This window comes from Oncorhynchus kisutch, linkage group LG15, assembly GCF_002021735.2.
Source record: "Oncorhynchus kisutch isolate 150728-3 linkage group LG15, Okis_V2, whole genome shotgun sequence".
Classification (NCBI taxonomy): domain Eukaryota; kingdom Metazoa; phylum Chordata; class Actinopteri; order Salmoniformes; family Salmonidae; genus Oncorhynchus; species Oncorhynchus kisutch.
In genome coordinates, this window is record NC_034188.2 from 86,474,773 (window position 1) to 86,492,498 (window position 17,726).

Below are 17,726 nucleotides of genomic sequence, written 5' to 3' on the forward strand. Positions count from 1 at the left end.
CAAGCACGACCTAAAAAACACACGCACACAGAAACATGCAAACACAAACGCACAAATACACACACTTTAGAATTTAAATTCACAGGTAAAGATGGATAGACAGGGGTAGAGGTGTATTTGTGCATTTGTTCGTTTGTGTGTGTGTGTGTTCTCTCTCAGCCCGTCTGTACCCACTTCCCTTCTTCTCTCTCAGCCCCATCTGTACCCACTTCCCTCCCTTCATGTCTCTCAGCCCTCTGTACCCACTTCCCTCCCTTCATGTCTCTCAGCCCACCTGTCCCACTTCCATTCTCTCTCAGCCCTCTGTACCCACTTCCCTCCCTTCATCTCTCTCAGCCCCTTCTGTACCCTCCTCAGCCTTCATCTCTCTCAGCCCTGTCTGTACCCTCCTCAGCCTTCATCTCTCTCAGCCCGTCTGTACCCACTTCCCTCCCTTCATCTCTCTCAGCCCCGTCTGTACCCACTTCCCTTCTTCTCTCTCAGCCCCATCTGTACCCACTTCCCTCCCTTCATGTCTCTCAGCCCTCTGTACCCACTTCCCTCCCTTCATGTCTCTCAGCCCACCTGTCCCACTTCCATTCTCTCTCAGCCCTCTGTACCCACTTCCCTCCCTTCATCTCTCTCAGCCCCTTCTGTACCCTCCTCAGCCTTCATCTCTCTCAGCCCTGTCTGTACCCTCCTCAGCCTTCATCTCTCTCAGCCCGTCTGTACCCACTTCCCTCCCTTCATCTCTCTCAGCCCCATCTGTACCCTCCTCAGCCTTCACCTCTCTCAGCCCTGTCTGTACCCTCCTCAGCCTTCATCTCTCTCATCCCGTCTGTATCCTCCTCAGCCTTCATCTCTCTCAGCCCTGTCTGTTCCCTCCTCAGCCTTCATCTCTCTCAGCCCTGTCTGTACCCTCCTCAGCCTTCATCTCTCTCAGCCCCGTCTGTACGCTCCTCAGTCTTCATCTCTCTCAGCCCCGTCTGTACCCTCCTCAGCCTTCACCTCTCCCAGCCCCGTCTGTATCCTCCTCAGCCTTCCTCTCTCTCAGCCCCGTCTGTACCCTCCTCAGCCTTCATCTCTCTCAGCCCGTCTGTACCCTCCTCAGCCTTCACCTCTCTCAGCCCCGTCTGTACCCTCCTCAGCCTTCATCTCTCTCAGCCCCGTCTGTACCCTCCTCAGCCTTCACCTCTCTCAGCCCCGTCTGTACCCTCCTCAGCCTTCATCTCTCTCAGCCCGTCTGTACCCTCCTCAGCCTTCCTCTCTCTCAGCCCGTCTGTACCCTCCTCAGCCTTCACCTCTCTCAGCCCCGTCTGTACCCTCCTCAGCCTTCATCTCTCTCAGCCCCGTCTGTACCCTCCTCAGCCTTCATCTCTCTCAGCCCCGTCTGTACCCTCCTCAGCCTTCCTCTCTCTCAGCCCCATCTGTACCCTCCTCAACCTTAATCTGTCTCAGCCCCGTCTGTACCCTCCTCAACATTCATCTCTCTCAGCCCGTCTGTACCCTCCTCAGGCTTCATCTCCCTCAGCCCCGTCTGTACCCTCCTCAGCCTTCCTCTCTCTCAGCCCCACCTGTACCCTCCTCAACCTTCGTCTCTCTCAGCCCCGTCTGTACCCTCCTCAACCTTCATCTCTCTCAGCCCGTCTGTACCCACCTCAGCCTTCATCTCTCTCAGCCCCGTCTGTACCCTCCTCAGCTTTCATCTCTCTCAGCCCGTCTGTACCCTCCTCAGCCTTGCATCCAAAGCTAAGTGAAGCAGCATAGTGTAAACATGAAATAGATCTTACTACACATGTTTCACTATTGTAACTCCACCCCCTCTCTCTCGGTCCCTCTTACTTCTGAATTCATCCAAGGAAATATATCATTGTGTCAAAAGGACATGAGACGGGTGCATACAACAGACTTGGCTTTGGGAGAAGCAGTCATAGATCTGGATGTGTATGTATGTACAAATCCGGCTTTAAACTTCTTCACAACAGTATCTCGGACCTGCCTGGTGTGTTCCTTGTTCTTCATGATGCTCTCTGCGCTTTTAACGGACCTCTGAGACTATCACTGTGCAGGTGCATTTTTACGGAGACTTGATTACACACAGGTGGATTGTATTTATCATCATTAGTCATTTAGGTCAACATTGGATCATTCAGAGATCCTCACTGAACTTCTGGAGAGAGTTTGCTGCACTGAAAGTAAAGGGGCTGAATAATTTTGCACGCCCAATTTTTCAGTTTTTGATTTGTTAAAAAAGTTTGAAGTATCCAATAAATGTCGTTCCACTTCATGATTGTGTCCCACTTGTTGTTGATTCTTCACAAAAAAAAACAGTTTTATATATTTATGTTTGAATCCTGAAATGTGGCAAAAGGTCGCAAAGTTCAAGGGGGCCGAACACTTTCGCAAGGCACTGTACATCACTAGTATTCACAGTATGGTTTGAGTGTCTGTATACCTTTACAGTATTGTTGTGTCTCTGAATATCCCTCTCTCTCCCACTGTCCTACATAAAACGTCTATTGACTCAAAGGTGTGTCAATCGAAGAAACATAATAAAACCATCCCCATCAAAAACCGTCAGCTACAGCTAGAGATGTCTAAACCACACCCCTTCAGGTCCCACCCCTGTGTCTAAACCACACCCCTTCAGGTCCCACCCCTGTGTCTAAACCACACCCCTTCAGGTCCCACCCCTGTCTCTAAACCACACCCCTTCAGGTCCCACCCCTGTGTCTAAACCACACCCCTTCAGGTCCCACCCCTGTGTCTAAACCACACCCCTTCAGGTCCCAACGCTGTGTCTAAACCACACCCCTTCAGGTCCCACCCCTGTGTCTAAACCACACCCCTTCAAGTCCCACCCCTGTCTCTAAACCACACCCCTTCAGGTCCCACCCCTGTCTCTAAACCACACCCATTCAGGTCCCACCCCTGTGTCTAAACCACACCCCTTCAGGTCCCGCCCCTGTGTCTAAACCACACCTCTTCAGGTCCCGCCCCTGTGTCTACACCACACCCCTTCAGGTCCCGACCCTGTGTCTAAACCACACCCCTTCAGGTCCCGTCCCTGTGTCTACACCACACCCCTGTGTCTAAACCACACCCCGTCAGGTCCCGCCCTGTGTCTACAGCACACCCCTTCAGGTCCCACCCCTGTGTCTAAACCACAACCCTTCAGGTCCCACCCCTGTCTCTAAACCACACCCCTTCAGGTCCCACCCCTGTGTCTAAACCACACCCCTTCAGGTCCCAACCCTGTGTCTACACCACACCCCTTCAGGTCCCGCCCCTGTGTCTACACCACACCCCTTCAGGTATAAACAAGAGATGGACATGATGTTGCTGTTCCACCTGCAAGCTTCCTTTTTTGTTTTTGTTTTTTTTAGTTTCGCAATTATATTTATGTCTTTGTCCAGTTTTGAGGAGCGTCTGGTTGAACTGGAGAGACCTCTACAGCCCTTCGGTTGTATTCGCAAAAGACAGCTGGAGGGAGATATCAGGAAATTTGAACACCAATGTTGATATCAAACAAACATGGAGAAAGATTCAGGACCGGTGAAGGAGTCGGGGATTATGGCTGCTGGGATTCCTCTACTTACCACAGCCACAAAGTCTAAATTGGCTTTATAGTAAAAATGTATGAAAACATAAAATATAATTTAAAGTTCAGGTTAGGCATGAGGTTATCAGTGTGTTTAAGGTTTGGTTTAAGGGTAGGATTAGGTTTAAAACTAGATTTTAAGAAAATAATTGTCGAAATAGGTTTTAGACTTTGTGGCTGTGGTAACTAGTTACAACCCTGCTGCTGGGATTCCTCTACTTACCACAGCCACAAAGTCTAAATGGGCTTTATAGTAAAAATGTATGAAAACATAAAATATAATTTAAAGTTCAGGTTAGGCATGAGGTTATCAGTGTGTTTAAGGTTTGGTTTAAGGGTAGGATTAGGTTTAAAACTAGATTTTAAGAAAATAATTGTCGAAATAGGTTTTAGACTTTGTGGCTGTGGTAACTAGTTACAACCCTGCTGCTGGTGTGTGTCCCGCCAATTGTCCGACAACCGGATTGGTTTCGTGTTTAGGTGAAACATCGTCAAACAGACACCAAAGCGCAAGATAGGCTATGTACTCTTGTCATGCCGCCAAGTCCTTTTGTAAAGTGTGTGTGGTTTTATATTTAGAAGACCGGCTCTTTCTCACATCTCCCTCCGACCATATGAGCGATCATATTGAAATGATACTTCACATCTCAGACTGTCATCAGGACAATATGGGTCCATGTTGATCATGGTGAAATGATACCTCACACCTCAGACTGTCATCAGGACTGTCATCAGGACTGTCATCAGACTGTCATCAGGACTGTCATCAGACTGTCATCAGGACTGTCATCAGACTGTCATCAGGACAACATGGGTCCATGTCGATCATGGTAAAATGATACCTCACATCTCAGACTGTCATCAGGACAATATGGGTCCATGTTGATCATGGTGAAATGATACCTCACACCTCAGACTGTCATCAGGACTGTCATCAGGACAATATGGGTCCATGTCGATCATGGTAAAATGATACCTCACATCTCAGACTGTCATCAGGACCATTGAGAAAAATCCCTTGCAGTTGTAGTAATCGCTGTCCGAGTTTGCCGAAGCTCAGATTTTAATATGCTTTCTGTCGACAGTTCCTGCAGATAAATTCTAATTATTCTGATTACAAAGCAGCTGGAATGCAAGTCGTGAAACCTAGCAACCAATATCTGAAAGGATTGAACATTTATTTCCTGGAAAATACTTCACACAGGTTGGACAACAGACGTGTTTTCTCCTTTGTAGCCTCTTGTAGTGTTCAGCCGGGACGAACTCACCATTTTCTAAGTAAAACTCTACAACAATCGTAGTTTATAGAGACATGTTTGCTTCTTCTTCTGTGGTTAAAAGTAGAGCCATAATGCATAGAACAGCAGAAGAGCCAGACATTTTTAGCTAGAATTTGGAAACAAAAAAGATATACGACACCGTATCCGGATGTGGAAATGTCGTCGCTAGCTAAGAGCCAAAATGAGTGCCTCGGCCCCTCTTGCTTGGTAAGCTACTCGTGCGCCCCCTAGTGGATATACACTACACACGGCATACTTCCTCTCTGGGTGGAACGCAACGACGATGTGGACAAAATTGCGCGCTGCCCCAAGATACCTGACTCTGCCCTTCCACATGCATGCAGGTCAAGTGAAGGCTGTAGCCACCTTTACCGTCTGTCTGTCTGTCTGTCTGTCTGTCTGTCTGTCTGTCTGTCTGTCTGTCTGTCTGTCTGTCTCTGTCTCTGTCTCTCTTTGACTTTCTCTTACTCTCTCTTACTCTCTCTATTTCTCTCAATTTAGTGGGAGTGTGTGTCTGTGCCAGATCAGAAATAGACAGTGAATTACAGAGAGCCCTGTGGGCTGAATGAGACCCCACTATGAGTGTGCGACCCCAAAATAACACATTACCACTGCACACACACACACACACACACATATTATGTAGACCAGCCAAGTCTATATTAACCTCTAAAGTGATATCACTCCTTACAGACCAGCCAAGTCTATATGAACCTCTAAAGTGATATCTCTCCTTACAGACCAGCCAAGTCTATATGAACCTCTATAGTGATATCTCTCCTTACAGACCAGCCAAGTCTATATGAACCTCTATAGTGATATCTCTCCTTACAGACAGCTTCCTCTTGCAGAAGCTCCAAACCTCCTGACACGTATTGCTTTTCCTTCATCCTGATCTCTCTATCCACATCACATGCACCTTCCTCTTCATTTGTGTCCTGCCTCAAGAACAAGCTGACAGTGATAAACATTCAGGTAATACGTTGCATGATAGGTATGTTCAACCACCAGAGAGAGTGTGGACTCCAAAGACAATTCACCCTAAAGCCAGAGTGGGACCTTCAGAGATCCATAATCAGGTGAGGACTCACCTTGAGGGAGTCAAAGCAGGCGATGACTCGTCCATTCTCCACCTGACAGCTCTTGGCAGGGTGGGCAAACTTACACTCGCTGTCCGGTCGCGAGCACGTCCCTCTTTGGAACTCACGACACACCTCCAGAGTCAGCCATTTTGTGTCCCGAATAGGTGTCAGGTTTACCGCCATTTTGAACCAGGCAGAAGTAGCCGATTTAGAGCAACGGATATCCAGGCAGAAGTAGCCGATTTAGAGCAACGGATATCCAGGCAGAAGTAGCCGATTAAGAGCAACGGATATCCAGGCAGAATGTGATGTCTCAGAATGTGTGATGAAAGTTTGTTTCTAATGTCACTGAGAGAAATCAAAATGAAACAAGCCAAACAGAAGGTGTTTTCTATCCGAGGCCTGTTTTTAGATGTGAGCCAGGGCCTCTGCTAGGATCTATTGCCCATCCTAAGAACCTGTTACTGGGGTTGACACTGGGCTGGTGGCACTGACGAAAGCTTGCTTTGTACAGGCGGTTCCAACTTCTGTACTCCTCTCTCTCTCTCACTTTCCTCAGCTGAACTGTCAGGCGAGATGGATGGCGAAACACATTATTGATCGGGTTGGCCCATGTTGTGCCGAGGGAGCAGGTAGCAGGGGGCGGAGTGGAGGGAGGGACAGCGGGAGGACAGTCCCCTCTCACCCACACAGAAGGAAGAAAATCCTATGTGTTGTCACAGTCAGGCTACAAGGGAGCCGAGACAGTTCCAGAGAGGTGGTAGACGTGGCAGGACAGGATTATGGGTAGGATAGGGGCACCACCAGGGACCAGGGATCAGAAGGTTCAGCTGGCAGGGAATATGGGTAGGATGGGGGCACCACCAGGGACCAGGGATCAGAAGGTTCAGCTGGCAGGGAAGGATTATGGGTAGGATTGGGGCACCACCAGGGACCAGGGATCAGAAGGTTCTGCTGGCAGGGAAGGATTATGGGTAGGATGGGGGCACCACCAGGGACCAGGGATCAGAAGGTTCAGCTGGCAGGGATGGCAGTCCTTGGGCTCCTGGTGTGGTCTAGAAGGTCCACACAGCTACAGGCTTCAGGCAAGGCACTTCTGTCTATGGAGAGGAGAGGAGAGGAGAGGAGAGGAGAGGAGAGGAGAGGAGAGGAGAGGAGAGGAGAGGAGAGGAGGAGAGGAGAGGAGAGGAGAGGAGAGGAGAGGAGAGGAGAGGAGAGGAGAGGAGAGGAGAGGCAGTCAGCATTTAACAGAGACAAATGGAAACAAACACACTAATACATACTGATACATATTAATGCACACACACACACACACACACACACTAACTCACCAGAGGCCCTAACACCAACTGCCAGTCTCTCGACTGGAAAGTCAAATATAAGACCATATCGCTTACAATGAAGCACCACGCAGCAAATGTTTTTCAATTAAGAAGTGGGGTGGGAGAGACAGGGAGAGAGAGAAATAGACAGAGAGGTAAGAGAGAGAAGAGATGGAGTCTGTGTGAAAATCAAAATGCTCCCCCTCCCTCACTCATTGAAACAGACTTTAACCTGCGTGAGAACCAATCAGACCGGGCGATTGTTGCAGCAACATTCTGGGCTGAGAGCCAAGAGGGATGAGACAGGGAGGGTCTAGACCAGTTCACAGAGAGAGAGAGAGAGAGAGAGAGAGAGCGAGAAGGGAAGAGTGTGTGTGTGTGTGTCTGTGTGTGTGTGGTGTGTGTGTGGTGTGTGTGTGGTGTGTGTGGTGTGTGTGTGTGTTTGGGGGTAAAAAGATAAAGAGGAAAATGAAATAAAGATAATTATTTTACCTTTATATAACTAGTCAAGTCAGTTAAAAACAAGTTCTTGTTTACAATGACGGCCTACAGGGGAACAGTGGGTTAACTGCCTTGTTCAGGTGCAGAACAACAGATTTTCTCCTTGTCAGCTCGGGGATTCGATCTTGCAACCTTTCGGTTACTAGTCCAACTGTCACGCCCTGACCTTAGAGAGCCTTTTAATTTCTCTATTTGGTTAGATCAGCGTGTGATTTGCGTGGGCAATCTACGTATTCTGTTTCTATGTTGGTGTGTTTGATTCCCAATCGGAGGCAGCTTTCTATCGTTGTCTCTGATTGGGAATCAGATATAAGTTGTCAGTTTCCTTTTTGGATTTGTGGGATCTTGTCTTTGTTTGTTGCTTTATGCACGACTAGCTTTACGTTCGGTTTGGTTTCATAGTTTTTTTCCCAGTGTTATGTTTTCAAATAAAGAGAGAATGTACGCCTACGACGCTGCACCTTGGTACAGTCACTTATCATCCGACGACGAGCGTAACAGATGATCCCACCACCAACGGAACCAAGCAGCGTGCCCCGGAGTGGAAGACATCATGGACATGGGAGAAGGTAATGGCAGGGCATGAGAGATGAGAGCCGTGGAAACAGGCAGAAGCAGCGAGGGAGGAACGGCGACGAGACCAGGAGTCACGGCAACGATGGAAGCCTGCTCCACACACCAGGCTTCCAGTGCATCTCTCAGGAATCAGTCCGGTGAGACCTGTTCCGGTTCCACGTACCAGGCCTCCAGTGTGTCTCCCCAGCCTGGTAAGCCCTGTGGCAGCTCCACACACCAGGCTTCCAGTACGTCTCCTCAGTCCTGTGAGACCTGTTCCGGCTCCACGTACGAAGCCTCTAGTGATAATCCTTGGCCCAGAGCCTCCAGTTGTAATCCATGGCCCAGAGCCTCCAGTGATAATCCATGGCCGGGAGTCTCCAGTGATAATCCATGTCCTGGAGCCTGTTGTGATGATCCATGTCCCGGAGCCTGTTGTGAGGATCCATGTCCCGGAGCCTGTAGTGATGATCCATGTCCCAGAGCCTGTAGGGATGATCCATGTCCCGGAGCCTGTAGTGAGGATCCATGTCCCGGAGCCTGTAGTGATGATCCATGTCCCGGAGCCTGTAGTGATGATCCATGTCCCGGAGCCTGTAGGGATGATCCATGTCCCGGAGCCTGTAGTGATGATCCATGTCCCGGAGCCTGTAGTGATGATCCATGTCCCGGAGCCTCCAGTGATATCCATGTCCCGGAGCCTGTAGTGATGATCCATGTCCCGGAGCCTGTAGTGATGAACCAGTCGGCAGTCCGGAGTCTCCGGCGACGATCCACGGTCCGGTTCCACGGCGTGTGGAGTGGGGGCTACATCCCGAACCGGAGCCGCCACCGAGGATAGATGCCCACCCGGACCCTCCCCTATAGAGTCAGGTTTTGCGTCCGGAGTCCGCACCTTTGGGGGGGGTACTGTCACGCCCTGAACATAGAGAGCTTTTTTATTTCTCTCTTTGGTTTGGTCAGGGTGTGATTAGGGTGGGTTTTCTGTTTCCTGTTTCTATGTTGGTGTGTTTCAGAGGGTGGAATTCATTGTTTTTTTCCCGGTGTTACATTTTCAAATAAAGAGAGAATGTACGCCTACCACGCTCCATCTTGGTCAGATCATTTATCATCCAACGACGAGCGTAACAACCAACACTCTAACCACTAGGCTTCCTGCCGCCTCATGTAGCCTAGTGGATAAAGAGGGAAAGAGGATGGGATAAAGGAGATAGAGGTAAAGACAGAAAGATGATACAGTTGGAAAGAGATATGAAGAATGAAGAGGATAAAGAGATATAGGGAAAAGAGGGAAAGAGGATGAATAGGTAAAGAAGATAAAGAGATACCGAGATAAAGGGGTAAATAGATAAAGAAGTAAAGAGAAAGAGGATGAAGAGGTAAAGAGGTAAATACAGAGAGTAAAGAGGTGTCATGACATGGCACTCTGGATATAGGAAGCACCAACTCTCTCTCTTTCACTCTCTCTCTCTCTCTCTCTCTCTCTCTCTCTCTCTCTCTCTCTCTCTCTCTTACCCCTACACCCAGGCTCTGTTATCTCAGGTTGTTAATTCCTGGAGGAGACTCTCTCCCTCAAGCAGTATAGAGAGAGAAAAGTTCACAGTAGAACAAAGGAACTTCTTCTACCTCACAGAACTTGAGAACTGAACAATATCCATGTTTTGGAGAATGTGTAACCGGTCGGTGGAGAATCCAGTTACGACCGGTCCATTTTGTTTAACGTTTGTGACCTCATTGAGAGACAATACAGCCACATTACCATAGCTCTGTTTATACTAGAGTCTCCGTTATGAGATTTGCATCTAATTATTTTATTATTTATTATTATTTTTGTAATGTGATTTTAAACTGTTTAATGAAAGAGAATCCAATTCCCTTTAAAGTTCAACTTAGTCATTGGCCCGCCCCATGAGCACAGACATTGATCTGGCATCATGGGACAGCCTTTCTACTGTTACGAATATAACCTCCACCTGTAGGAATTCCCTTCAGACCAGCGCACCTCGATAACCGAGAGGGCTAAGGTTTGAATAGAGACCAATGGCACCTCGAGAACCGAGAGGGCTAAGGTTGAACAGAGACCAAGGGCACCTCCAGAACCGAGAGGGCTAAGGTTTAAATAGAGACCAAGGGCACCTCCAGAACCGAGAGGGCTAAGGTTTAAATAGAGACCAAGGGCACCTCCAGAACCGAGAGGGCTAAGGTTTGAATAGAGACCAAGCGCACCTCAATAACCGAGAGGGCTAAGGTTTGAAAAGAGACCAAGCGCACCTCGAGAACCGAGAGGGCTAAGGTTTAAATAGAGACCAAGGGCACCTCCAGAACCGAGAGGGCTAAGGTTTGAATAGAGACCAAGCGCACCTCAATAACCGAGAGGGCTAAGGTTTGAAAAGAGACCAAGCGCACCTCGAGAACCGAGAGGGCTAAGGTTTAAATAGAGACCAAGGGCACCTCCAGAACCGAGAGGGCTAAGGTTTAAATAGAGACCAAGGGCACCTCCAGAACCGAGAAGGCTAAGGTTTGAATAGAGACCAAGCGCACCTCCAGAACCGAGAACAGAGAATTGATTTGATAAAATAACAGTCTTCACTTTAATGACGCCAAAGACACGACAGATGTAAAGAACAATAGAGGTAAAGGCATAGAGGATAAATATTTAAAGAGGATAAAGACAACTCCATTAAATAAGGAACAGTCAGATTGGCACTCTCTCCTCTACACTGCTGAATTCAAGCATAATTTGCTTCCATCTCTTTACCCTCTTCCTCTTCTACAGTACTGAGAGGCCTAGTCCTGACCTGACTCAAATGGCCAAGAAAATAGTAAAACATGAAAGGCATCAGCATGCTTACCCCTCCCAGTTCAGCTGGCCCCTCCCAGTTCAGTTGGCCCCTCCCAGTTAAGTTGGCCCCTCCCAGTTCAGCTGGCCCCTCCCAGTTCAGTTGGCCCCTCCCAGTTCAGCTGGCCCATCCCAGTTCAGTTGGCCACTCCCAGTTCAGCTGACCCCTCCCAGTTCAGCTGGCCCCTCCCAGTTCAGCTGGCCCCTCCCAGTTCAATTGGCCCCTGCCAGTTCAGTTGGCCCCTCCCGGTTCAGTTGGACCCTCCCTATTCCGTTGGCCACTCCCTGTTCGACAATCTGTCGTTCATTTTGACGTTTTGCAGAGATCTCAGTCAAGCAATTTTACATCTAACTAAGATGTTTGGGGTAGTATTTCTCAAGTTGAAAAATGTGAATGAAAATGAATCGTCTCCAGTTGAATGACTACATAGACTTTATTAAAGAATCCCTACTGTTGACCAATCACTGACAAAGGGGTGCTTCGGCCTCTAGGAAAAATGTTGTGTGCCTGAACAGCAGAGAAAACCTAGCCCAAAATGAACAAAAACGTCACAAAATGTCCTCATAATAATATGTACCAACTGTTTCGGCTGGGAAGCATGCGAACGCCTTGAGACCAATTGGAAAGTTGGCAGGAGATCTCTGTGAAGACCCAATGAACTATCACTATATCATCCTCCCTCCCCCCTATCACACCAAGGAGGGGTGAGAGACAACCCACTCCATCTCTGCCTAGCTCCCTCCTTCCTTACGTCCAGGCCTGTGTGTTCCCGGTGGTGATTCAGTCATGAACACCCACACACACACACACACACACACACACACACACACACACACACACACACACACACACACACAGAGCTAAGAAATGCCAATAAACGTGTGGGAACCAGGAGCACTTATAGTAGCTGGATACAACTCTAGGGAGAGGGAGAAGGAACAGCTATATAGAACACACAGCTATATAGAACACACAGCTATATATAATACACAGCTAAATAGAACACACAGCTATATAGAACACACAGCTATATATAACACACAGCTATATAGAACACACAGCTATATAGAACACACAGCTATATAGAACACACAGCTATATAGAACACACAGCTATATAGAACACACAGCTATATAGTATATAGAACACACAGCTATATAGAACACACAGCTATTTAGAACACACAGCTATAGAACACACAGCTCCATAGAACACACAGCTATATAGAACACACAGCTCTATAGAACACAAAGCTATATAGAATACACAGCTACATAGAACACACAGCTATATAGAACACACAGCTATATAGAACTCACAGCTATATAGAACACACAGCTATATAGAACACACTGTTATATAGAACTCACAGCTATATAGAACACACAGCTATATAGAACACACAGCTATATAGAACACACAGCTATATGGAACACACAGCTATAGAACACACAGCTATATAGAACACACAGCTATAGAACACACAGCTATGGCACACACAGCTCTATAAAACACACAGCTATATAGAACACACAGCTATATAGAACACACAGCAATAGATCACACAGCTATAGAACACACAGCTATATAGAACACACAGCTATATAGAACACACAGCTATAGAACACACAGCTATGGTACACACAGCTCTATGGAACACACAGCTCTATAGAACACACAGTTATATGGAACACACCGCTATAGAACACGCAGTTATACATAACACACAGCTGTAGAACACACAGCTATAGCACACACAGCTCTATAGAACACACAGCTATATAGAACGCACAGCTATATAGAACACACAGCTTTATAGAACACACAGCTATATAGAACACACAGCTATATAGAACACACAGCTATAGAACACACAGCTATATAGAACACACAGCTGTAGAACACACAGCTATAGAACACACAGCTACAGAACACACAGCTCTATAGAACACACAACTATTTAGAACACACAGCTATAGAACACACAGCTCCATAGAACACACAGCTCTATAGAACACACAGCTATTTAGAACACACAGCTATAGAACACACAGCTCCATAGAATACACAGCTATATAGAACACACAGCTCTATAGAACACAAAGCTATATAGAATACACAGCTATATAGAACACACAGCTATATAGAACACACAGCTATAGCACACACAGCTCTATAGAACACACAGCTATATAGAACGCACAGCTATATAGAACACACAGCTATATAGAACACACAGCTATATAGAACACACAGCTATATAGAACACACAGCTATAGAACACACAGCTATATAGAACACACAGCTATATAGAACACACTGTTATATAGAACTCACAGCTATATAGAACACACAGCTAAATAGAACACACAGCTATATAGAACACACAGCTATATGGAACACACAGCTATAGAACACACAGCTATATAGAACACACAGCTATAGAACACACAGCTATGGCACACACAGCTCTATAGAACACACAGCTATATAGAACACACAGCTATATAGAACACACAGCAATAGATCACACAGCTATAGAACACACAGCTCCATAGAACACACAGCTATATAGAACGCACAGCTCTATAGAACACACAGCTATATAGAATACACAGCTATATAGAACACACAGCTATATAGAACTCACAGCTATATAGAACACACAGCTATATAGAACACACTGTTATATAGAACTCACAGCTATATAGAACACACAGCTAAATGGAACACACAGTTATATAGAACACACAGCTATATGGAACACACAGCTATAGAACACACAGCTATATAGAACACACAGCTATAGAACACACAGCTATGGCACACACAGCTCTATAGAACACACAGCTATATAGAACACACAGCTATATAGAACACACAGCAATAGATCACACAGCTATAGAACACACAGCTATAGAACACACAGCTATGGTACACACAGCTCTATGGAACACACAGCTCTATAGAACACACAGTTATATGGAACACACCGCTATAGAACACACAGTTATATATAACACACAGCTGTAGAACACACAGCTATAGCACACACAGCTCTATAGAACACACAGCTATATAGAACACACAGCTTTATAGAACACACTGTTATATAGAACTCACAGCTATATAGAACACACAGCTAAATAGAACACACAGCTATATAGAACACACAGCTATATGGAACACACAGCTATAGAACACACAGCTATATAGAACACACAGCTATAGAACACACAGCTATGGCACACACAGCTCTATAGAACACACAGCTATATAGAACACACAGATATATAGAACACACAGCAATAGATCACACAGCTATAGAACACACAGCTCCATAGAACACACAGCTATATAGAACACACAGCTCTATAGAACACACAGCTATATAGAATACACAGCTATATAGAACACACAGCTATATAGAACTCACAGCTATATAGAACACACAGTTATATAGAACACACTGTTATATAGAACTCACAGCTATATAGAACACACAGCTATATAGAACACACAGCTATATAGAACACACAGCTATACAGAACACACAGCTATAGAACACACAGCTATAGAACACACAGCTATGGTACACACAGCTCTATGGAACACACAGCTCTATAGAACACACAGTTATATGGAACACACCGCTATAGAACACACAGTTATATATAACACACAGCTGTAGAACACACAGCTATAGCACACACAGCTCTATAGAACACACAGCTATATAGAACACACAGCTATATAGAACACACAGCTATATAGAACACACAGCTATATAGAACACACAGCTATATAGAACAAACAGCTATATAGAACACAGAGCTATATAGAACACACAGCTATAGAACACACAGCTACAGAACACACAGCTCTATAGAACACACAGCTATTTAGAACACACAGCTATAGAACACACAGCTCCATAGAACACACAGCTATATAGTACACACAGCTCTATAGAACACAAAGCTATATAGAATACACAGCTATAGAACACAGAGCTATATAGAACACACAGCTATAGAACACACAGCTCTATAGAACACACAGCTATTTAGAACACACAGCTATTGAACACACAGCTCCATAGAACACACAGCTATATAGAACACACAGCTCTATAGAACACAAAGCTATATAGAATACACAGCTATATAGAACACACAGCTATATAGAACACACAGCTATATTGAACTCACAGCTATATAGAACACACAGCTATATAGAACACACTGTTATATAGAACTAACAGCTATATAGAACACACAGCTATATAGAACACACAGCTATATAGAACACACAGCTATATGGAACACACAGCTATAGAACACACAGCTATATAGAACACACAGCTATAGAACACACAGCTATGGCACACACAGCTCTATAGAACACACAGCTATATAGAACACACAGCTATATAGAACACACAGCAATAGATCACACAGCTATAGAACACACAACTATATAGAACACACAGCTATATAGAACACACAGCTATAGAACACACAGCTATAGAACACACAGCTATGGTACACACAGCTCTATGGAACACACAGCTCTATAGAACACACAGTTATATGGAACACACCGCTATAGAACACACAGTTATATATAACACACAGCTGTAGAACACACAGCTATAGCACACACAGCTCTATAGAACACACAGCTCTATAGAACACACAGCTATATAGAACACACAGCTATATAGAACACACAGCTATATAGAACACACAGCTATATAGAACACAGAGCTATATAGAACACACAGCTATAGAACACACAGCTACAGAACACACAGCTCTATAGAACACACAGCTATTTAGAACACACAGCTATAGAACACACAGCTCCATAGAACACACAGCTATATAGTACACACAGCTCTATAGAACACAAAGCTATATAGAATACACAGCTATAGAACACACAGCTATAGGACACACAGCTATAGAACACACAGCTCTATAGAACACACAGCTATTTAGAACACACAGCTATAGAACACACAGCTCCATAGAACACACAGCTATATAGAACACACAGCTATACCGCTATATAGAAAACACAGCTATAGAACACACAGCTATAGAACACACAGCTATGGTACACACAGCTCTATGGAACACACAGCTCTATAGAACACACAGTTATATGGAACACACCGCTATAGAACACACAGTTATATATAACACACAGCTGTAGAACGCACAGCTATAGCACACACAGCTCTATAGAACACACAGCTATATAGAACACACAGCTATATAGAACACACAGCTATAGAACACACAGCTATATAGAACACACAGCTATATAGAACACACAGCTATAGAACACACAGCTATATAGAACACACAGCTCTATAGAACACACAGCTATATAGAACGCACAGCTATATAGAACACACAGCTATATAGAACACACAGCTATATAGAACACACAGCTATATAGAACACAGAGCTATATAGAACACAGAGCTATATAGAACACACAGCTATAGAACACACAGCTATAGAACACACAGCTATATAGAACACACAGCTATAGAACACACAGCTATATAGAACACACAGCTGTAGAACACACAGCTATAGAACACACAGCTACAGAACACACAGCTCTATAGAACACACAACTATTTAGAACACACAGCTATAGAACACACAGCTCCATAGAACACACAGCTCTATAGAACATACAGCTATTTAGAACACACAGCTATAGAACACACAGCTCCATAGAATACACAGCTATATAGAACACACAGCTCTATAGAACACAAAGCTATATAGAATACACAGCTATATAGAACACACAGCTATATAGAACACACAGCTATATAGAACTCACAGCTATATAGAACACACAGCTATATAGAACACACTGTTATATAGAACTCACAGCTATATAGAACACACAGCTAAATAGAACACACAGCTATATAGAACACACAGCTATATGGAACACACAGCTATAGAACACACAGCTATATAGAACACACAGCTATAGAACACACAGCTATGGCACACACAGCTATGGCACACACAGCTCTATAGAACACACAGCTATATAGAACACACAGCTATATAGAACACACAGCAATAGATCACACAGCTATAGAACACACAGCTATATAGAACACACAGCTCTATAGAACACACAGCTATATAGAATACACAGCTATATAGAACACACAGCTATATAGAACTCACAGCTATATAGAACACACAGCTATATAGAACACACTGTTATATAGAACTCACAGCTATATAGAACACACAGCTATATAGAACACACAGCTATATAGAACACACAGCTATAGAACACACAGCTATAGAACACACAGCTATGGTACACACAGCTCTATGGAACACACAGCTCTATAGAACACACAGTTATATGGAACACACCGCTATAGAACACACAGTTATATATAACACACAGCTGTAGAACACACAGCTATAGCACACACAGCTATATAGAACACACAGCTATATAGAACACACAGCTATATAGAACACACAGCTATAGAACACACAGCTATATAG

The 17,726-nt window shown here is 45.2% G+C and overlaps 1 protein-coding gene across 1 annotated transcript in view; it reads right to left on the reverse strand.

Moving 5' to 3' along the window:
- LOC109881895 (muscleblind-like protein 1) overlaps positions 1–7,037 on the reverse strand; it is a 154,218-nt gene extending 147,181 nt beyond the window's left edge. Inside the window, exon 1 of the mRNA XM_031791231.1 lies at positions 5,952–7,037. Coding sequence (XP_031647091.1) covers positions 5,952–6,125 — 174 coding nt within the window. The 5' untranslated portion in view covers positions 6,126–7,037. The remainder of the gene's footprint in view (positions 1–5,951) is intronic.
- Positions 7,038–17,726: the final 10,689 nt, after the last annotated feature.